The 23994-nt window shown below is 45.1% G+C and overlaps 1 protein-coding gene across 3 annotated transcripts in view; it reads left to right on the plus strand.

The window, feature by feature from the left end:
- LOC115126831 (cell migration-inducing and hyaluronan-binding protein-like) overlaps positions 1 to 23994 on the plus strand; it is a 106030-nt gene that overhangs the window by 79576 nt on the left and 2460 nt on the right. For all 3 annotated transcript variants that reach the window (XM_065015813.1, XM_065015811.1, XM_065015812.1), the window contains exons 2-10: positions 1345 to 1509; positions 9553 to 9690; positions 10606 to 10744; positions 11404 to 11640; positions 15537 to 15716; positions 21584 to 21654; positions 21955 to 22050; positions 22342 to 22463; positions 23059 to 23206. In XM_065015813.1, coding sequence (XP_064871885.1) covers positions 1482 to 1509; positions 9553 to 9690; positions 10606 to 10744; positions 11404 to 11640; positions 15537 to 15716; positions 21584 to 21654; positions 21955 to 22050; positions 22342 to 22463; positions 23059 to 23206 — 1159 coding nt within the window. In that variant the 5' untranslated portion in view covers positions 1345 to 1481. The remainder of the gene's footprint in view (positions 1 to 1344; positions 1510 to 9552; positions 9691 to 10605; positions 10745 to 11403; positions 11641 to 15536; positions 15717 to 21583; positions 21655 to 21954; positions 22051 to 22341; positions 22464 to 23058; positions 23207 to 23994) is intronic.

Raw genomic sequence — 23994 nt, forward strand, 5'->3', positions numbered from 1 at the left:
GGTCTCTCTGTATACAACTCCTCCTTTGAGATAGATGGAATAAAAACTCTTATACAAATCTATGTTACGCCATTTCTTATTCTGTGTGTCATGTCTTCATGTATCTACAAATCATTTTTATAACAGGGTCACTATTTTAGCCTAGTGTTGATTTTGGGTCGGGGCGGCAGGTAACCTAGCGGCTTAGGGCCAGTAACCGAAAGGTCGCTGGTTCGAGTCCCTGAGTCATCTTGGTGAAACATCTGTCTATTCGCCCTTGAACAACGCACCTATAACCCTAATGTCTCCTGTAAGTCTCTCTGGATAAGAGCATCTGCTAAATGACTAACATGTAAATGGAATGGATCTGCTGTATCCTACTCCACTATGGTTAAAACAACAGACAGAAAACTCATTGGTAACTACAGGCTCCAATGTATAATAGGAACAGGGAGACTGGAATTGAATCAAATCTGCTTTAGAAATGTTTCTAAAAACATTTCTTCCAGAAATCCTAGTTGGAAGATCACAGAATAAGCAGAAAACCCAGAATCCTCCTACCAGGATGTCTGGAAAATCTTTCCTGGAATTTTGCCACCCTACTTAAACACATCTGTACATCCACCTGAAAGACGTCCACCACTAATAGGTTTCATTACATTTATTTGAATACCCATAATAACTGTTTCGTGTTTTTACCTTTGTAAAAACAGGTACTGCGTCAATACAATGCAAGAAACAGCCAATTGAATTGGGCCCAACATTTAGTCCTCATATGTCCTCATACAGTAGGGTTTTCCCTCCTTGTTCCGTAAGTGTTTTATATAACTAGTGTAAAACCAGTGAGATATAACTGTTATTATCCCAGTGGCTATGCTACGTTCGTCGCTGTGCTAGTCTTTGATCCTGGGAGATGGGAGATATAACTGTTATTGTCCCAGTGGCTATGCTACGTTCGTCGCTGTGCTAGTCTTTGATCCTGAGAGATGGGAGCAATAGGGAGAAAACTTCTCTCCTCCAACTCTTTGAAGTCTAAAACACCAACGTTTTCAAATCCTCAAAAGTCTTGACTGTAAAGAGCATGGCACCATGGAATGTTATACGCCAGTCGTGTGTGTGTGTGTGTGTGTGTGTGTGCACGTATGTGTGTGTGCATATATACGTGTGTGTGTGTACGTGTGTGTGTGTGTGCACGTATGTGTGTGTGCATATATACGTGTGTGTGTGTGTGTGTACGTGTGTGTGTGTGTGCACGTATGTGTGTGTGCATATATACGTGTGTGTGTGTGTGTGTGTGTGTGCGCACATGTTACGATGCCAAGTCTTGGTTTAACACTACTTGTCTTTTATCTGTTCTTATTGCAGGTGCCTTTGGCCTCATCCCCCTGTGAGCCCCTGCTAACCCACATTAAGCCCTACGAAGTGCACACTCTGGAGAAAACTTCTCTTCTGCCAGTAATCCATACTTCTCATTGAGAGATGAAGATGTGCGTCCACTACTGATGGCTGTGCTGCCTATCATACAGGCAGGTCAGTACTGCAGTTTTTACAGCTCTTATGAATGTTATGACTGTGTTATGACAGGTATTAGAGAGGTATTAGGTGTTTACGACAGGTCAGTACTGCAGCTATTACAGCTCTTATGAATGTTATGACTGTGTTATGACAGGTATTACAGAGGTATTAGGTGTTTACGACAGGTCAGTACTGCAGCTATTACAGCTCTTATGAATGTTATGACTGTGTTATGACAGGTATTACAGAGGTATTAGGTGTTTACGACAGGTCAGTACTGCAGCTATTACAGCTCTTATGAATGTTATGACTGTGTGGAACATGACAGGTATTAGAGGTATTAGGTTTAGGTCAGAACAGGCAGCTATTCAGCTGAATGTTTGACTGGTAATGACCAGGTGATCTGAAGTTTAGGAAGGTATTCACCTGTTACCAGGTAGTTTCTGAGTTTTCTGTAGTGGAACATGCCCCCTGGTAGAGGGTAGAGTTTCCTGTAGTGGAACATGGCCCTGGTAGAGGGTAGAGTTTCTGTAGTGGAACATGGCCCTGGTAGAGGGTAGAGTTTCCTGTAGTGGAACATGGCCCCTGGAACATGGCCCTGGTAGAGGGTAGAGTTTTCTGTAGTGGAACATGGCCCTGGTAGAGGGTAGAGTTTCTGTAGTGGAACATGGCCCTGGTAGAGGGTAGAGTTTCCTGTAGTGGAACATGGCCCTGGTAGAGGGTAGAGTTTCCTGTAGTGGAACATGGCCCTGGTAGAGTGGAACATGGCCCTGGGGTAGAGTTTTCTGTAGTGGAACATAGCCCTGGTAGAGGGTAGAGTTTTCTGTAGTGGAACATGGCCCTGGTAGAGGGTAGAGTTTCCTGTAGTGGAACATGGCCCTGGTAGAGGGTAGAGTTTCCTGTAGTGGAACATGGCCCTGGTAGAGGGTAGAGTTTCCTGTAGTGGAACATGGCCCTGGTAGAGGGTAGAGTTTCCTGTAGTGGAACATGGCCCTGGTAGAGGGTAGAGTTTTCTTTAGTGGAACATGGCCCTGGTAGAGGGTAGAGTTTCCTGTAGTGGAACATGGCCCTGGTAGAGGGTAGAGTTTTCTGTAGTGGAACATGGCCCTGGTAGAGGGTAGAGTTTTCTGTAGTGGAACATAGCCCTGACTAGCTGCAGAACAACAATTTTTTGGTATTTGACCTTTGTAGTTGAGTAGGATGGAGAGGGATGAAGGAGGATAAATGGATGGTGAGAGATGAATGGAGGAAGAGAGATGTAGGGAGAGAGAGTATGGAAGGAGGCAGCGTAATAGAAGGAGAGGGTAGGAGGTAGAGGGAGAACGATGGAGGGGTGAAATGGAAGGAGAGAGAGCGAGAGGAGGGAGATGGAAAGAGCAAGGGAATGAGAGGGATGGGGAGGGTTTGAAAGAGAGGTAAGGAGAGGGAAAGTGGGAGCGGTATGGAGGGAGGGAGTGAGAAGGAGGAAGTAGGTCAGTCTGAGCGATTGAAGGTATAACTGTGTCTGCCACGTGTGAGGAAAGGAGAGTGGATCTCCCTCTCCACCTTCTCCCTCTGTGTCTAGGTGTGTGTGTGTATGGGTGGGTGTGTGTGTGTGTCTGGGTGTGTGTGTTTGGGTGTGTCTGGGTGTGTGTGTCTGTGTGTGTGTGTGGGTGTGTGTGTGTCTGGGTGTGTGTGTTTGGGTGTGTATGTGTGTGTGTCTGGGTGTGTGTGTGTCTGGGTGGGTGGGTGTGTCTGTGTGCGGCAGGGCAGCCTCTAAAGCCATGGCTAGACTCCAATGGCTCAGCTTTTCATAGTAACGGACACATAACAAATATTTCTACATTTCCTTCCTTCTCTCTCTGTCAGTTAAATGTTACATTCAATTCAAGGGTCTTTATTGGCATGGGAAACATTGCCAAAGCAATGTTTCTCTCTCTCTTTCTCTCTCACGCTCTCACGCTCTCTCTTCCTTTCTCTCTCTGCTGTTTCCTACCATAGTGTTTTTGTTTTTGACAGTAAGCTACTCTGTATATTCACTAACATGAAGGCCTAGCTTCGGTTGCCAGGTTGACTTCCTCCGGTTGCCAGATTGGGTCATAATCACACTTATCCTTTGAAGGGCAGAAAAGTAACATCAGCAGTAGGAGGGAGGCATGTGTTTATGCTGCTGTTTTTGTCAGTTGTAAATACACACACACACACACACACACACACGACATCATGCCTTTCTGTGTCAGTGTGCTCTTAAAACACAGCATGAAGTTCCAACATAATGACAAAGTCTTTAAACCGTGCTATTGTCAAACTTACTGTAAAAATAATATACACATTTAGAATTAATGCATGATGTTGTATATTAACACCCTCTGCTACCCACTGGTAGAGCCCAATGGAGTAAGATGAAGAGCCCCCTTAGACACTGATCTAAGCTCAGTTTAGCATATTCCCCATAATGGTTAGGATTAAGCTCCGTGGAGGAAAAGCTGATCCTAGAAATCTGCCTAAGGGCAACTTCTTCAAAGCATCATCTCATCTGCCTTTCCATAGGGATTCACAGAATGAGAGCAAGTGGTTGAGGGCAGAAATAGACAATAGCTACAGTATGCTTTGTGGGATGTTGTTTTGTTGTTGTTTACGGTATACTTTGTGGAATGTTGTTTTGTTGTTGTTTACAGTATGCTTTGTGGGATGTTGTTTTGTTGCTGTTTACAGTATGCTTTGTGGGGTGTTGTTTTGTTGTTGTTTACACTATACTTTGGGGTGTTGTTGTTTACACTGCTTTGTGGGGTGTTGTTGTTTACACTATGCTTTGTGGGGTGTTGTTGTTTACACTATGCTTTGTGGGGTGTTGTTGTTGTTTACAGTATGCTTTGTGGGATGTTGTTTTGTTGCCGTTTACAGTATGCTTTGTGGGGTGTTGTTTTGTTGTTGTTTACACTATGCTTTGTGGCGTGTTGTTTTGTTGTTGTTTACAGTATGCTTTGTGGGGTGTTGTTTTGTAGTTGTTTACAGTATGCTTTGTGGGGTGTTGTTTTGTTGTTGTTTACACTATACTTTGTGGGGTGTTGTTGTTTACACTATGCTTTGTGGGGTGTTGTTGTTTACACTATGCTTTGTGGGGTGTTGTTGTTGTTTACAGTATGCTTTGTGGGGTGTTGTTGTTTACACTATGCTTTGTGGGGTGTTGTTGTTGTTTACAGTATGCTTTGTGGGGTGTTGTTGTTGTTTACAGTATGCTTTGTGGGGTGTTGTTGTTTACACTATGCTTTGTGGGCTGTTGTGGTTTACAGTATGCACCACTTGGGAGCCCACTCTTGACTGAAACCGTCCTATTGGAAATAAACTTCATTATGTTGTCATCCAGAGCCACATTTGTTTATTTTCCAAGCTATAACACACAATATTTAGTGCTTTGTGTTTTCATGTTTGGCCATGGAAAATCAAGTATCATTTTATCTTGATACTGGTATCGTGATAACCCTAACCCACACACACACACACGCACACACACGCGCACACACACACACACACACACACACACACACACACACACACACACACACACACACACACACACACACACAGAATGTCCTATTGAAAACTTGCATCCAGTCCATTTGAAGGTCCTGGAGGTGTTGTTTCAGTTTCTAAATTGTTCCTGGCTTTCAAAACCTCCTAAATATAAAGTCCTATGTTTGACCAGAGATTTATGTGGCTGTCCCTATGTGGCTCCGCTCAAAAGCAGTGCACTTGTGTATGTGGCTGTGTGGCTGTCTGTGTGTGTGTGTGTGTGTGTATGTGGCTGTCTTTGTGTGTGTGTGTATGTGGCTATCTGTCTGTCTGTCTGTCTGTGTGTGTGTGTGTGTGTGTGTGTGTGTGTGTGTGTGTGTGCGTGTGTGTGTGTGTGTGTGTGTGTGTGTGTGTGTGTGTGTGTGTGTGTGTGTGTGTGTGTGGCGCTGTCTGTGTGTGTGTGCGTGTGTATGTGGCTGTGTGTGTGTATGTGGCTGTCTGTGTGTGTGTGTGTGTGTGTGTGTGTGCCTATGTGTGTGTGTGTGTGTGTGCCTATGTATGTGTATGTCTGTCTGTGTGTGCGTATGTGTGTGTCTGTCTGTGTGTGCGTATGTGTGTGTCTGTCTGTGTGTGTGTGTATGTGTGTGTCTGTCTGTCTGTTTGTGTGTCATTTGAGACAGAGTTCAGTCAGGGTACACTGGTTTTTGATGAAACAGTCTGAAAAGCGTAGAGGTCAGCGTTTCCACGTCCGATGCCAGGCACGCCGAGACTTGGCCTCGCTTCCTTGGGAATTATATTATTATCCGTTCACTCTGAATGCTCAGGAAATACTCTGGTTAATGATGGGAGAGTTGTGGAGAGAGGACGTATGTGGCTATATGTTTGTTGTGTCTATGTGTATATGAATAATATGTGATAAACCCAATCCATTTGAAACTACGACTTTAGTCTACTTAGCATAGGGAAGATCAAAACAATTCCTTTTCTACAAATGTAATTTACCTGCTCATTTTACCATCATTGCTGGTAAAATTCTAATTTGAATTAGAATTCTAATTTCTAATTACATTCTAATTTGAAGCGCTATGACGTCATACTTGTTTGATAATATTTCCATTTCTGGCATTACTTATCTCATATGTATATACTGTATTCTATACTATTCTACTGTATCTTAGTCACTTAATAATGTTCACATATCTGGCATTACTTATCTCATATGTATATACTGTATTCTATACTATTCTACTGTATCTTAGTCACTTAATAATGTTCACATATCTGGCATTACTCATCTCATATGTATATACTGTATTCTATACTATTCTACTGTATCTTAGTCACTTAATAATGTTCACATATCTGGCATTACTTATCTCATATGTATATACTATATTCTATACTATTCTACTGTATCTTAGTCACTTAATAATGTTCACATATCTGGCATTACTCATCTCATATGTATATACTGTATTCTATACTATTCTACTGTATCTTAGTCACTTAATAATGTTCACATATCTGGCATTACTCATCTCATATGTATATACTGTATTCTATTCTACTGTATCTTAGTACATGCCGCTCTGACATCGCTCGTCCATATGTATATATTCTTAATTCATTCCTACTTAGATGTGTGTGTATTGGGTACAGTATATGTTGTTTCACTGTTAGATATTACTGGTTAGATATTACTGCAGTGTTGAAGCTAGAAACACAAGCATTTTGCTGCAGCTGAATAACATCTGCTGAACACGTGTATGTGACCAATAACATCTGCTAACCACGTGTATGTGACCAATAACATCTGCTAACCACGTGTATGTGACCAATAACATCTGCTAACCACGTGTATGTGACCAATAACATCTGCTAACCACGTGTATGTGACCAATAACATCTGCTAACCACGTGTATGTGACCAATAACATCTGCTAACCACGTGTATGTGACCAATAACATCTGCTGAACACGTGTATGTGACCAATAACATCTGCTGAACGCGTGTATGTGACCAATAACATCTGCTGAACGCGTGTATGTCACCAATAACATCTGCTGAACACGTGTATGTGACCAATAACATCTGCTGAACACGTGTATGTGACCAATAACATCTGCTGAACACGTGTATGTGACCAATAACATCTGCTAACCACGTGTATGTGACCAATAACATCTGCTAATCACGTGTATGTGACCAATAACATCTGCTGAACACGTGTATGTGACCAATAACATCTGCTGAACACGTGTATGTGACCAATAACATCTGCTAATCACGTGTATGTGACCAATAACATCTGCTAATCACGTGTATGTGACCAATAACATCTGCTACACACGTGTATGTGACCAATAACATCTGCTGAACACGTGTATGTGACCAATAACATCTGCTAATCACGTGTATGTGACCAATAACATCTGCTAAACACGTGTATGTGACCAAAACATCTGCTACACACGTGTATGTGACCAATAACATCTGCTGAACACGTGTATGTGACCAATAACATCTGCTAATCACGTGTATGTGACCAATAACATCTGCTAATCACGTGTATGTGACCAATAACATCTGCTACACACGTGTATGTGACCAATAACATCTGCTAACCACGTGTATGTGACCAATAACATCTGCTACACACGTGTATGTGACCAATAACATCTGCTAACCACGTGTATGTGACCAATAACATCTGCTGAACACGTGTATGTGACCAATAACATCTGCTGAACACGTGTATGTCACCAATAACATCTGCTGAACACGTGTATGTGACCAATAACATCTGCTGAACACGTGTATGTGACCAATAACATCTGCTGAACACGTGTATGTCACCAATAACATCTGCTGAACACGTGTATGTGACCAATAACATCTGCTAACCACGTGTATGTGACCAATAACATCTGCTAATCACGTGTATGTGACCAATAACATCTGCTGAACACGTGTATGTGACCAATAACATCTGCTAACCACGTGTATGTGACCAATAACATCTGCTAATCACGTGTATGTGACCAATAACATCTGCTAATCACGTGTATGTGACCAATAACATCTGCTAACCACGTGTATGTGACCAATAACATCTGCTGAACGCGTGTATGTGACCAATAACATCTGCTGAACACGTGTATGTGACCAATAACATCTGCTGAACACGTGTATGTGACCAATAACATCTGCTAACCACGTGTATGTGACCAATACAATTTGATTGATTTGGACGGTGTTGACACTCGCGGCCTGTCTTCTTTCATTCACTCATATGCATTCTATTTTCAGCATGAGCAGAGGCTCGTTCACGAGCTTTAGAAAAATGCTTCCCATTTCATTTGAGCTTAAGTCATTCAAACAAGTTACCAAGTTGTTCGGACGAGATAATTCTACTGTCTACTTTTTCTCTTGTTATTGTTTGCCTTGGGCTTCAGGGCTTCTGTAAGTTTGTGTTTTTGCCTGTGTTCATGTTTTATTTGAGTTTGTTTATGTGGCATACTGTGTGAATGTGTGTGTGCAGATGTCATTGCCCAGTGTAGTGCAACGCCTGTTGCAGATCGCCAGACCACTGTCCTTCACATCATGATCACACAGAGAACAGAGGAAATAGGAACTCTGAACCTATTGGTGGACCCCAGATACTTCCGCTCGCTCGCTCGCACTCTCTCTCTCGCTCGCACTCTCTCTCTCGCTCGCTCGCACTCTCGCTCGCTCGCTCGCACTCTCGCTCTCTCTCACTCTCGCTCTCTCTCAATTTCAAAGGCTTTTTTGGCATGGGAAACATGTTAACATTGCCAAAGCAAGTGAAGTACTGTAGATAATAAACAAAAGTGAAATAAACAGTAAAAATTAACAGTAAACACTACAATCACAAAAGTGCCAAAAGAATAAATACATTTCACAGACATTTCAAATGTCTCTCATTCTCTCTTTTTCTCTCTTTGTCTATCTTTTTCTTTCTCTATCTTTCTCTCTCCTATCTCTGTTCCTCTCTGTTCCTCTCTGTTCCCCTCTCTCTCTCTCTCTGAACTGTTCTCTCTCTCTCTCTCTCTCTCTCTCTCTCTCTCTCTCTCTCTCTCTCTATTTCTCTCTCTCTGAACTGTTCTTTCTCTCTCTCTGAACCTCCAGCATCCCCAGAGCTATACTACTAGCTGTCTAACCCATTGTTGCAATAACAGCTAGTTCTTTAGCCAACTCCTTGAGTCAGACACGACATGAGAATGACAAAGGATTTGGCTAAAGCCCAGACAGATCTAGTTCCAAGACCTAACTCTCAAACTGCTGTGTCCGATGGTTTCTCAGCTGGGTTCTTTCATGGAGAAAACCAGTCGATTGGAGCCTATTAATCAATCTGTATTAGCCCAGGGGAAAATCTGGTTGGCCGGCCCGTTTGGTGTCCGTCCAATCAATGACATTGACTGATGAATGAATTATAGGATGTTGGCATAGTGTTTGTTGTTGGAAACTATGGGCCAGATCAGAACATCAGTGATCAGTGAGATCTGTGTGTGTCATGACGTTAACCCTATTGGTCTATCCAACAGTGTGTCCAGACAGGGAGCCCGGCCTGCAGCCATGGACCCCCGGCCACAGTGAAGCCCACCATGTTACCATTGGTTATGGCAGAAAGGTCATCCTCACCTCTTCAGCTACTGTCCACTCCATAGAGATCCTCAACGGAGGTACGTCTGTGTGTGTGTGTCTGCAATCATATTGTTAAACTTTACTTTATCCATCAATTGTGTGTGTGTGACAGTCTTGCTTCCGTCCCAAACTGGGCTCAACCAGGGATTCTCTGCACACATCGACAACAGTCACCCTCAAAGCATTGTTACCTATCGCTCCACAAAAGCCGCGGCCCTTGCAGAGCAAAGGAAACCACTACTTCAAGGTCTCAGAGCGAGTTACGTCACCGATTGAAATGCCACTAGTGTACACCGCTAACTAGCTAGCCATTTCACATGGTTTACACTCACCCCCTTTGACCTTCTCCTTCTCCACAGCAACCAGTGATCAGAGTCAACATCATCAATGTAACAGTGTAGCCATTTCACATGGTTTACACTCACCCCCTTTGACCTTCTCCTTCTCCACAGCAACCAGTGATCTGAGTCAACATCATCAATGTAACAGTGTAGCCATTTCACACTGGTTACATGTGTATGTGTGAGTTAGGAACCTGATACTGTGTGTCCAGGTAACCACTAACTCACAGCCAAATCAAAGTCCCCATCTCTCCCCACTTCTCTACAGGACTACATAACCTCTGTCAGATGGACGTTATCGTGAAATGCAGCCCTCATAAAGGGTTATTGAGTTTTGTCCCCTGTGTCTGTGTGTGTGTCTGTGTCTGTGTGTGTGTGTGTGTGTGTCTGTGTCTATGTCTGTCTGTGTTTGTGTCTGTGTGTGTGTCTGTGTCTATGTCTGTCTGTGTTTGTGTGAGCCACAGCTCAGTGCCATAAAAGGAAGGGAGATGTGATGTGTCAGGCCCCAGGGCATGAAATACCTGTCAGGAGATCTCACCAGTAAATATCTCTCTCTCTCTCTCTCTCTCTCTCTCTCTCTCTCTCTCTCTCTCTCTCTCTCTCTCTCTCTAGGAAAGTTAGTGATAGCAGACTCGTATCATCCCATCCTACTGCGTACCAAACACATTCTGATCGGCAACAGAGGACAGCTGCACATAGGAAGTCCTGACTGCCCATATAAGGGCAACCTTACCATCTCCTTATTTGGAAGGTGGGTTTTGAACCCAGACCAGATCTCATAGCCTTCAGCCCTCAACCTATTTGGTAGCCTCTAGACTCTATCCTCTTTCTCCTAGACTCAAGCCTCTTTGTCATAGCTCCTACCCTCTATCGTCTAGCCTCTATTCTCTTAGCCCTTATCTGCTAGCCCCTAGACTCTATCTCCTCACTTCTATCTCCTAGCCTCTAGCCTGTAACTCATAGCCTCTGTTTATTAGCCCCTAGCCTCTATCTATTAGCCCCTAGCCTCTATCTCCTAGCCTCTATCTCCTATCCCCTCGCCTCTATCTCCTAGCCCCTAGCCTATATCTATTAGCCCCTAGCCTCTATCTCCTCACCTCTATCTATTAGCCTCTATCTCCTAGCCCCTAGCCTCTATCTATTAGCCCCTAGCCTCTATCTCCTCACCTCTATCTCCTAGCCCCTAGTCTCTATCTATTAGCCCATAGTCTCTATCTATTAGCCACTAGCCTCTATCTCCTAGCCTCTGTCTCTGTTTCCTATCCTCTATCTCCTAGCCCCTAGCCTCTATATCCTAGTCTTTAGTCTTTATCTGGTATATTCTAGCCTATATCCCCTTATCCCCTATTGTGTAACCCTCTAGTCCATATTCTTTATTAATTGGTTGATCAATCATTGACTCTTCTCCAGGTCTGACGACACAGACACAGAGCACAGTTACTTTGGCCGTAAGTACATTGGTGTGGGGACAGGAGGGACACTGGAGATCCATGGGGAGAAGAAGCTGTCGTGGACCTTCCTCAACAAGACCCTGCACCCAGGGGAGAGCGAGGACAACAGCTACCTGTTCGAGAGGGGCTGGGGCAACCGGGGGATCATAGTTCACGTCATCGACCCCAAGACTGGAGAAGTGCTCCACAATGATAGGTATTTTATATGTTGTCATGTTTTTATTTCACCTTTAGGCTTGCACAATTCTGGTAAATTTTTCAAAAGTTCCCAGGTTTTCGGAAATGTTGGTTGGAAGGATGTCCTGCGTATTACCGTCTTATTCCAGAAATGATGGTTGGAAGGATGTCCTGCGTATTACCGTCTTATTCCAGACATCTTCCAACTGGGATTTCTGGAAAACCTGGGGACTTCTGGAAAACCTGGGGACTTCTGGAAAACCTGGGGACTTCTGGAAAACCTGGGAACTTCTGGAACCTGGGGAACCTGGGGACTTCTGGAAACCTGGGAGCTTCTGGGGACTTCTGGAAAACCTGGGGACTTCTGGAAAACCTGGGGACTTCTGGGGACTTCTGGAAAACCTGGGAAAACCTGGGGATATCTGGAAAACCTGGGAACTTCTGGAAAACCTGGGGACTTCTGGAAAACCTGGAATTTTGACTTCTGTTTTCTTTACATCTAAACTCTATTTAACCTAACAATCAGAAAATAAATTCTGGAAAACCTGGGAACAGTGAAACTGCCTGTCCGCTTGGAAACTGGAAAACCTGGGGATCATCTGGAAAACCACAATATGTACTGCTGTGTTTAGTTTTGGAAAACCTCACCTCCATTTAGTCACTAAAATCATTTTAACCTGGCGGACAGCGGACACCTGGAAAGACCTGGGATTCTATCTTTAAGTCATGAAATTGTTATTATGGAACTCAGGATAAGACCCAGATGCAGACAGCTTTACAGATTTTCTTTACCTAAACTCAGGCAGAAACTTGGTTTAAGGCAGAGGCAACATTAGTCCAGGTACAGAACAGCAATCAGGCTCAGGGAAAGTAAATCCAGGGCAGAGAAGGCACCCCTGTTGCAACAGGCTCAGGGTTGTGAGGTCTGTAATCCAGGGAACATGTTTACAAAAACAACAGGCTGGAGGGCAATTGGTTGTCTCTTAAATAAGGTCAGAACAGCAAGCATTCTTCAGGGTCAGGGCAGGAAACTGTTGTCCAGTTTGGAAATAGGTACAACAAAGAAGTTACTGCAGACAAACTGTAATGACATCATGGAAGGATGACAGCACAATATGTACTGGGCAGGCTGTCTTAGTTTTGACCACTCTTCAACAACTCACCTCCATTTAGTCCACTAAAATCATTTTAAAAGCAGTGCTGGGGCGGCTCAGGGTCTGGGCAGGCAGAAATCAGCGGTTTCAGGTACCCTAATGCAGGGGACTGTCTTCAGGCAGGTACAGAACAGCAAGAGGCTCAGGGTCTGGGCAGGCAAGTCATGACAGATATTGTTATTAGGCTCAGGGAACTCAGGATAAACCCAGATCAGGCAGGACAGCAGAAATCAGGGTCAGATGTCTTAATCCAGGGGACAGGCAGGTACAGAAAAGCAGGCTCAGGGGGGGCAGGCAGAAGGGACAGCAAGCAGGCTCAAACAGGGCAGGCAGAGGTCTGTAATCAGGCAGAGTCAGGCAGGTACAGAACAGCAAGCAGGCTCAGGGTCTGGGCAGGCAGAAGTCTGTCTGGAAAACCAGGGCAGAGTCAGGCAGGTACAGAACAGCAAGCAGGCTCAGGTCTGTAATCCAGGGCAGGTCTGGAACAGCAAGCAGGCTCAGGGTCAGGGCAGGCAGAGGTCTGTAATCCAGGGAAGAGTCAAAACCTGGGAACTTTCTGGAAACAGCAAGCAGGCTCAGGGTCAGGGCAGGCAGAGGTTCTGTAATCCTGGTAAGAGTCAATAAGGTACAGAACAGCAAGCAGGCTCAGGGTCAGGGCTTTGGCAGATAGTCTGTAATCCAGGGAAGAGTCAATCAGAAAATACAGAACAGCAAGCAGGCTCAGGGTTGTAACAGGCAGTTGTCAGGTGATAAGGCTCAGGGTCAAAGATGTTCAAAAGGTACAACACAGCAGGAAGGTCTCAGAAAATCAGCAGGGGAGTCAGGTCAGGTACAGAACAGCAAGCAGGCTCATCAGGCAGGCAAGGTCTGTAATCCAGGGGCAGAGTCAGGCAGGTACAGAACAGCAAGCAGGCTCAGGGTCTGGGCAGGCAGAGGTCTGTAATCCAGGGCAGTCAGGCAGGTACAGAACAGCAAGCAGGCTCAGGGTCTGGGCAGGCAGACCAGTCTGTAATCCAGGGCAGAGTCAGGCAGGTACAGAACAGCAAGCAGGCTCAGGGTCAGGGCAGGCAGAGGTCTGTAAGGTCTGTAGTAATCCAGGGCAGAGGTCTGTAATCAGGCAGGTACAGAACAGCAAGCAGGCTCAGGGTCTGGGCAGGCAGAGGTCTGTAATCCAGGGCAGAGTCAAGGGTCTGGGCAGGTACAGAACAGCAAGCAGGCTCAGGGTCTGGGCAGGCAGAGGTCTGTAATCCAGGGCAGAGTCAGGCAGGTACAGAACAGCAAGCAGGCTCAGGGTCAGGGCAGGCAGAGGTCTGTAATCCAGGGCAGAGTCAAGCAAGCAGGTACAGAACAGCAAGCAGGCTCAGGGTCAGGCAGGCAGGCAGAGGTCTGTAATCCAGGGCAGAGTCAATAAGGTACAGAACAGCAAGCAGGCTCAGGGTCAGGGCAGGCAGAGGTCTGTAATCCAGGGCAGAGTCAGGCAGGTACAGAACAGCAAGCAGGCTCAGGGTCAGGGCAGGCAGAGGTCTGTAATCCAGGGCAGAGTCAGGCAGGTACAGAACAGCAAGCAGGCTCAGGGTCTGGGCAGGCAGAGGTCTGTAATCCAGGGCAGAGTCAGGCAGGTACAGAACAGCAAGCAGGCTCAGGGTCAGGGCAGGCAGAGGTCTGTAATCCAGGGCAGAGTCAGGCAGGTACAGAACAGCAAGCAGGCTCAGGGTCAGGGCAGGCAGAGGTCTGTAATCCAGGGCAGAGTCAGGCAGGTACAGAACAGCAGGCAGGCTCAGGGTCAGGGCAGGCAGAGGTCTGTAATCCAGGGCAGAGTCAGGCAGGTACAGAACAGCAGGCAGGCTAGGGGTCAGGGCAGGCAGAGGTTCGTAATCGGGTCAGAGTCAGGCAGGTACAGAACGGCAGGCAGGCTCGGGGTCAGGGCAACAGACAAACAGAGAATGGCGAAGATAGGTGACACCTAGAGGGGGTGGAGACATGCACAAAGACAGGTGAAACAGATCAGGGTGTGACAGTTATAATATGACACTAGAAAGGAGGGAGAATAGCAAACACACTCCTGTTGGTACTAACTATCTAATAGATTTATAATGTTCTCCCTATCCCATCGTTCAACATCTCTGATTGAATAAAGAATGTCAGAAAACATTTAATATGTACTGTAGTTAGAAAACATTTCATCTGGGCCGTCAGAGTACTGGTAAACAATCATTAAAAAGCAATTAAACAAAACAACCATTGCTTCAAGAGAAGGCAAGTCTTGAGTAGGGCGTCAGGAGAAATTAAAACCCCATTTGACAAATGTATTTACTATTGGTTTGATATCAATTACCATTGACCTCAGTTTCCTCACACAACCAAATTGAGACCTCACCCTCAAGATTTTACAGTATGCTCCCATGGGACTGTTTTGGGGCTGTGTGCAATTCATTCATTGATATTTGTTGGTATATTTATCAGAAGATCCACCATAGATCAACCTTCAGATGAAGACGTTTGTTGGAGTGATTGAAGGTCTTTTCAGGGCTCTGTTATGTAGCTATGATATAGGTCAGTGTTTCACATCTCCACTCCTCTAGTAGTGCCAACAGTAGATATTTATATTGTGGACCCGGACAAGCACACCTGATGCTACTTGTCAAGTTGAATCGGGTGTATTTGTCCGACACAACACAAATGTGTGCCATTCGGGGTACCGGAATTGGGAAACACGGATATAGACTAACCATTCACCTCCCCCTCCCACTCCACTACCCAGGTTTGACACATACCGCAGTAAAGAAGAGAGTCGTCGCCTGGCCCAGTATGTAGATGTGGTAGACAATGGGATGATTCTGGCCATGGTGGTCAACGACGAGGGGTCTAACAACCTAGAGGACTCGGCCAGGAAGATCCTCACCAAGCTGGGGAGTAAAGACTTCCACCGCCTGGGCTTCCGGTAGGTTCCTTGACCCCTGTCCTCCATCCAGGGAATTTTGAAACCAATATTATATTATACATGTATATCATTATGAGGATTATAATTAGTATTAGGTCATTTTTTTGGAAGACTCTTACTAAGCTGGGCAGCAGACACTCCTTGACCCTGACCTCTAACCCAGGGGTTTCCCAAAATCCTTTTATGCATTGTGATCCATCTGTAGCCAACCATTTCTGCAGCTGCTTGGTCTGGACCAACTGTCTTTGGGGCAACTGCCAGGGCTGGAAGGAACTTGAAATCAAAGGCCATGGACAGATGGAATTTTAGAGTACTCTGTTCTGCTGGTAATTGTTTAGAATAGATACTAAGTGGTATGCTAAATGGTAAATCACTTTCTGTAGCTTTACCATTGAATGTCTTATTTCTAATCTATAGCCACAGCCGAGGTTTAAGACACCTTGAAGCCACCAATTGGCCCTGACTTGGTGTGTTGTGAGTTGAGTCCTGAGCCACAGGAGAAATACATTTCTCTTAATCCTTTCTCTGTAGTTTCCCTGGGGTAGTGGGTGCAGAGCATGATGGTGCTAGCATAGCCACCTTGTTTAGCATTAGTGGATTATTCCTTCTCTCCTTGCCTGGATGGCTCAACCTCCCTCTCACCCCTCTCTCTACCTCTACTTCCACCTCTCCCAACCTCTCTCTCTCTCTCTACCCCCCTCTCTCTACCTCTCTCTACCTCCTTATCTCTCACTACCTCTTTCCACATCTCTTTACCTCTCTCCACATCCCTCTACCCCTCTCTCCCTTTCCCTCTATCCCTCTCTCCCTCCACACCCTAATCGATATGCTCCGCTAGAGTATGATAGCACGAGTGTAGCCACCTAGCATAACTACCTAGCGTAGCCACCCAGCGTACCGACCTAGCATAGCCTCCTAGCGTAGTGCTAGCAGATGGTCCTCTCCTGACCTGTTTGTCAGGCAGTGCTGTGCTGGCTGACCTAGCATAGCCTCCTAGCGTAGCGCTAGCAGATGACTCCTCTCCTGACCTGTTTGTCAGGCAGTGCTGCGCTGGCTGACCTAGCATAGCCTCCTAGCGTAGCGCTAGCAGATGACTCCTCTCCTAACCTGTTTGTCAGGCAGTGCTGAGCAGGCTGACCTAGCATAGTGATGTAGCATAGCATAACATCACACTCTGATTTATAGGCTGCTGACAGCCTCTTATTCTCCCTCTTACTTTCTCTCCCTCTCCCTCGTCTAGCCACCAGTGTCTCTTTATCTCTCCTGGCACAGGACTGCTTAGCGAAAGCAGGGCGGAGAAGAAGAAATAAAAGGAAAAAACATATGCTAGCAAGTCTCTCTCTCTCTCGCTCTCTTGCTCTCTCGCTCTCTTGCTCTCTCTCTCTCTCTCTCTCTCTCTCTCTCTCTCTCTCTCTCTCTCTCTCTCTCTCTCTCTCTCTGCTCTCTCTCTCTCTCTCTCGCTCTCTCTCGCTCTCGCTCCGCTCTCTCTCTGTATTAAAGTATCTCAGGAATGCATGGAAAATTGAAAGTAAATTTAGCCATGATAAGAAAACCTAATACAGCTGGAGTAGCATTTAAGTGAGCTAATCGTATATTCAGACTTATTGCATTCCTTCCATACAGTAGAACTCAACTCAACCACCAGTATGTTGGAATGTCCGACAATGGCTGTCAGAATGGGGTTAGAAGAATCAGTGTGTGTGTGTGTGTGTGTGTGTGTGTGTGTGTGTGTCCGTACGTGCGTACGTGCACATGTGTGGTCAGGAGGGTTTACCATGGCTTAGACCAGGTGTGTCAAACACACCCATTAAATCCATCCTGCGGGTGGTTTAGGGAAATAACCTTAATCAACAATGAAATTACAAAAATAAATGCAAAATATGTAGAAATGACCTACATCTATTGTCTCTTCACTCTGTCCATCTTAATATCAGTCATCTATAACTCTGTCCATCTTAATATCAATCATCTATAGTCTCTTCACTCTGTCCAGCTTGATAAAGTCATCTATAGTATCTTCACTCTGTCCATCTTGATAAGTAGTCTCTTCATTTGACCAGCTTGATAAGTCATCTATAGTCTCTTCACACTGTCCAGTTTGATAAGTCACTATAGACTCTGTCCAGCTTGATAACAGTCATCTATAGTCTCTTCACTCTGACCAGTTTGATAACAGTCATCTATAGTCTCTTCACTCTGACCCAGTCATCAGTATGACCAGTTGATGTCCGACAATGGCTGTCAGATCTATAGTATCTAAGAATCAGTTTGTGTGTGTCCAGTTTGATAAGTCATCTATAGTCTCTGTCCTCTGACCAGCTTGGTAGGAGGGTTTACCATGGCTTAGACACTCTGTCCAGTTTGATAAGTCATCTATAGTCTCTTCACTCTGTCCAGCTTGATAAAGTCCATCTATAGTCTCTACACTCTGTCCAGTTTGAAATAACCTTAGTCATCTATAGAAATTACAAAAATAAATGTCCAAAAGTGTAGAAATGATACATCTCATCTATAGTCTCTTCACTCTGTCCATCTTAATATCAGTCATCTATAGTCTCTTCACTCTGTCCAGCTTGATATCAGTCATCTATAGTCTCTTCACTCTGTCCAGTTTGATAATAGTCATCTATAGTCTCTTCACTCTGTCCAGCTTGATATCTACAGTCTCTTCATCTATAGTCTCTTCTCTGTCCAGTTTGATAACAGTCTATAGTCTCCAGTCCAGCTTGATAACAGTCATCTATAGTCACTCTGTCCAGTTTGATAACAGTCATCTATAGTCTCTTCACTCTGACCAGTTTGATAACAGTCATCTATAGTCTCTTCACTCTGTCCAGTTTGATAACAGTCATCTATAGTCTCTTCACTCTGTCCAGTTTGATAACAGTCATCTATAGTCTCTGTCCAGTTTGATAACAGTCATCTATAGTCCAGCAGTTTTGATAAAGTCATCTATAGTCTCTTCACTCTGTCCAGTTTGATAACAGATTCACAGTCATCTATAGTCTCTTCACTCTGTCCAGTTTGATAACAGTCATCTATAGTCTCTTCACACTGTCAGTTTGATAACAGTCATCTATAGTCTCCAGTTTGATAACAGTCATCTATAGTCTCTTCACTCTGTCCAGTTTGATAACAGTCATCAGTCATCCAGTTTGATAGTCATCTCTTCACTCTGTCCAGTTTGATAACAGTCACAGTCATCTATGTCCAGCTTGATAACAGTCATCTATAGTCTCCTCACTCTGTCCAGTTTGATAACAGTCATCTATAGTCTCCTCACTCTGTCCAGTTTGATAACAGTCATCTATAGTCTCTTCACTCTGTCCAGTTTGATAACAGTCATCTATAGTCTCTTCACTCTGTCCAGTTTGATAACAGTCATCTATAGTCTCCTCACTCTGTCCAGTTTGATAACAGTCATCTATAGTCTCTTCACTCTGTCCAGTTTGATAACAGTCATCTATAGTCTCTTCACTCTGTCCAGTTTGATAACAGTCATCTATAGTCTCCTCACTGTGTCCAGCTTGGTAACAGTCATCTATAGTCTCCTCACTGTGTCCAGTTTGATAACAGTCATCTATAGTCTCTTCACTCTGTCCAGTTTGATAAGTCATCTATAGTCTCTTCACTCTGTCCAGTTTGATAACAGTCATCTATAGTCTCCTCACTCTGTCCAGCTTGATAACAGTCATCTATAGTCTCCTCACTCTGTCCAGCTTGATAACAGTCATCTATAGTCTCTTCACTCTGTCCAGCTTGATAACAGTCATCTATAGTCTCCTCACTCTGTCCAGCTTGATAACAGTCATCTATAGTCTCCTCACTCTGTCCAGTTGGATAACAGTCATCCAAATGAAAGCTAGACAGTCAGGGAACATAAACAATTCCAAAGCAATGGATAGAGGACTTTTTTTTAGCACATTTTGATGGTGAGGAAATATAATGCATTTGAAGACTGAATACAGCAAGGCAACATGAGTTTAATACCACAGAGAATGGGAAGCTTGGCAGCAATGCCAGTGCAGTAACCCTGTTAGTGTCCAAATTATAAAAGTGTGTGTGTGTCAGTGCGTGTGTGTGTGTGTGTGTTTGTTTACTGTTGTCGAGTAAGTCACAGCTAATTTTCTCCAACATCCAGAGAACCAAAGTTTACAAGTATCCCACAGAAACATCTCCACACCACGTCCTCAGATGAGAAGAGAGAGAGAAAGACCGATGAAGGAGGAGAATGTACTTAGTCTCTTGTCGCCTATCCTTCCTGACACTTGTGCCAAACAGTGTTAAAGCAGAATAAGGAATGTATTATTTGCGGTGTGCCAGAGAACATTTTAATAAGGCAATCATTTTGGCAACAAGAAGATCTCAGCAATCCATCCTCCATGAATGCAATTTACATATGTTTACCAAAGTCACAGTGGTATTTTTGAGTGGGGGATGGTGTGTGTGTGTGTGTGTGTGTGTGTGTGTGTGTGTGTGTGTGTGTGTGTGTGTGTGTGTGTGTGTGTGTGTGTGTGTGTGTGTGTGTGTGTTGCCCTTACATGTCATGAAAGCCAATAGTTTTTGATATAATGTCTTATTTTAGACACCTTTAGAGATATATCTGGCATGCTGATCTATATAAAACGTCACATCATGTTGCTTGTCTCCGGTAACGTTGCTGTTAAATGAGAGCATGATGGCTCTCCGGTAACGTTGCTGTTAAATGAGAACATGATGGCTCTCCGGTAACGTTGCTACATGATGGCTCTCCGGTAACGTTGCTGTTAAATGAGAACATGATGGCTCTCCGGCAACGTTGCTGTTAAATGAGAGCATGATGGCTAGCTAGTGTAAAGGACGTCACGCTGCTTGATTAGCGAGTTCTTCCTCCTGATTCGGCCCAGACCTGGTGCAAACTCAGGACCTCTTCAGGCTAAGGAATAAGTTTCACGCATCCCCATGTCCTACACATGCATTATAGGTAGCAAAGCTACAAGACAGCAAAATGGAACTGCTCACTACTGATGTCCCCCAAGGCTCAGTGGTATGCCCTCTCCTCTTCTTTCTATACACCAAGTCACTCAGTTTGTTTCAGTGGCTGGGAACTGCTCACTACTTATGTCCCCCAAGGCTCGGTGGTTGGCCCTCTCCTCTTCTCTCTATACACCAAGTCACTCAGTTTGTTTCAGTGGCTGGGAACGGACTCCTTTTCCTTTTTTCTAAATGACCAGCTAGAACTTTGACAATGACTTTTGTTCTAATGTCAGTTCTCTGACTGTTCCTGGTGGAATCCTAATGCATAATGTAGATGGAATGTCCTGGTGTGAATATCACACAGACTCTCTTCAGACACCTAGCACGCCACACGCACACACAAACACACACACACACATCTCTCCCCTGACACTCGTGTCACTGTGTCCTCACAAGAGTGAGGCATGATGGGATTGCTACTGTAATTACCCATCCTGCCTCTGGGTTTTTCCGACAGCCCGTCACTCCTTATGTCAACATCATTACCAGGGCTAGCTGGAAGTGTGTGTGTATGTGTGTCTGTCTAATGTCAATATCTCTCTCCCCTCTCCTCCATATTTTTCTTTACTTTCCATCTATCCTTGTCCTCTTGCATCCTCACACTTTCAATCTCCCTATTTCTTCCCCCCTCTCCACTTTCTGTCTCTCCACCTCTTCTCTCCCTCCCTCCATCCATCTCTCCACCTCTTCTCTCCCTCTCTCCATCCATCTCTCCACCTCTTCTCTCCCTCCCTCCATCCATCTCTCCACCTCTTCTCTCCCTCCCTCCATCCATCTCTCCACCTCTTCTCTCCCTCCCTCCATCCATCTCTCCACCTCTTCTCTCCCTCTCTCCATCCATCTCTCCTCAGTCATCCCTGGAGTTTCATTGCGTTGAAAGGCAACTCGTCCTCTGCAGTGGAGGATCATGCTATCTATCAAGGTGAACCTCTCTCTCATCTCTCTCTCCTTTCTCTACCCTCTTCTCTCCTTATCTTTACCTCAACCTCTCCCTCACTATATCTCTTTCTCTCTCTTTCACCCACCTCCCTCTCTCCCTTCACTTCTCTCAATCTCTTACTTTCTAGAGTATCTCTCCCTTTCTTCTCTCTCTCTCTCTCTCTTATTTTCTAGAATATATTTCCCCTCTCTCTCTCTCTCTCTTACTTTCTTTTGTGTGTGTGTGTGTGTGTGTGTGTGTGTGTGTGTGTGTGTGTGTGTGTGTGTGTGTGTGTGAGAACAGGGACCAAAGCCTCCTCGGAGGCTCGTAGTTCACGCATGTTCCAGTCAGAATACGGAGAGCACTTCACCATCACCACCTCCAGCCAATGGGTGCAAGGTAACACACACACACACACTTCTGACTGGCCGTCGGGGGCATGTCATCACTGTTTGAAAGCCTTTGATTTAAATTCAGCTCAACAGAGAGGGGGTATTCCATGCTGTGAATTCTAGCTCCACGCACACACACACACACACACACACACACACACACACACACACACCACACACACACACACACACACACACACACACACACACACACACACACACACACACACACACACACACATCAACATCTTGGCAACGGGGTGTAGGAATCCCATTGAAATGAGTGTGTGTGTCACAGAGGCAGAGTGGACTGAGTGGTTTGACAGAGATGATGAGAGAGGATCAGGAGACTGGGAGAAGCTGTCTGACCTCCACAAGGCTTACCCTGACCGCCTCTGTAGCACCCCCATGGATATACAGGTAAAACACACGCGCACACACACACACACACACACACACACACACACACACACACACACACACACACACACACACACACACACACACACACACACACACACACACACACACACACACACACACACACACACACACACCTACCTGAACAGCTGGTGCCTATAGCTCTGTAGCAGCCAAATAACTTTGGAACAATAATGTGCCAAAAGAAGTCAAAGCTTAGCTTGATCTATTTCCATTTTTATTGCCTGTTATTATGATGAGGCCACAGCAGCCAGCACTGTGTGTGTGTTCACAGATACTACATTCACTCTGCCTCCATGTACGGCAGAAGCTGTTTGGTATCCACAGTGAAGACTAAACACACACACGCACACACTGTCAGTCACTTTCTGTCTGTCATACCCACACAGTCTACTGTGACAGGAAGAAGCTCACTTCTTTCTCCTCAGTGTTTTAAACAGACATTATTTTACCATAAACAAACTGCCGTCTTGTCTTGTTGTTTGGATGTCGAAGGCAAGGCTTCTGTTAAGCACTGCTGTGACAAATGTCATTATTCTTTTCCCTCTACCTCTTCCTTCTCTCTCTCTTCCAGGCTGAGTCCCATGATGGTGTGCCATCGAACGAGACAGGAGATGTCATCTATAAGTCTGACAGGGACTACGGCTTCGTCTGTCTCAACAAGGACCAGAGCCACGGCCTCTGTCACAACTACCGAGTACGCTTCCTCTGCGGTAAACTAGGTACGGCCACCGGTCTGTAGTTGGGTGCCCGTGTGCATCTGTATGTGTGTGTGTCCACATGCATGTGTTTATGTGTGCCAACGGCTTTTAGACTAGGAGAGAGAGAGAGAGAGAGAGAGAGAGAGAGAGAGAGAGAGAGAGAGAGAGAGAGAGAGAGAGAGAGAGAGAGAGAGAGAGAGAGAGAGAGAGAGAGAGAGAGAGAGAGAGAGATCCTTTCACAGTGTACACAATTATACCATAGTTTAGCTGACTGATTTGATTGAGGTCATTTAGGTGTGTGTGATGTCCTTTAGCCTGTAGATTGAATGTGGTTTGATGAAGGTGTGGGGCATTCCTCTATTAGTCCATTAGTACCATGTCGATCTGACACCGTTATAGTACCATGTCGATCTGACACCGTTATAGTACCATGTCGATCCTCTGACACTGTTATATTCATCCACGATCCTCCTAGACGTCAGCACAGACACAGGACATACTGTACAGCACATGATCCTCCTAGACGTCAGCACAGACACAGGACATACTGTACAGCACATGATCCTCCTAGACGTCAGCACAGACACAGGACATACTGTACAGCACATGATCCTCCTAGACGTCAGCACAGACACAGGACATACTGTACATCACATGATCCTCCTAGACGTCAGCACAGACACAGGACATACTGTACAGCACATGATCCTCCTAGACGTCAGCACAGACACAGGACATACTGTACATCACATGATCCTCCTAGACGTCAGCACAGACACAGGACATACTGTACATCACATGATCCTCCT

This window comes from Oncorhynchus nerka, unplaced genomic scaffold (genome assembly GCF_034236695.1).
Source record: "Oncorhynchus nerka isolate Pitt River unplaced genomic scaffold, Oner_Uvic_2.0 unplaced_scaffold_1271, whole genome shotgun sequence".
In the NCBI taxonomy this organism is placed as follows: Eukaryota; Metazoa; Chordata; class Actinopteri; order Salmoniformes; family Salmonidae; genus Oncorhynchus; species Oncorhynchus nerka.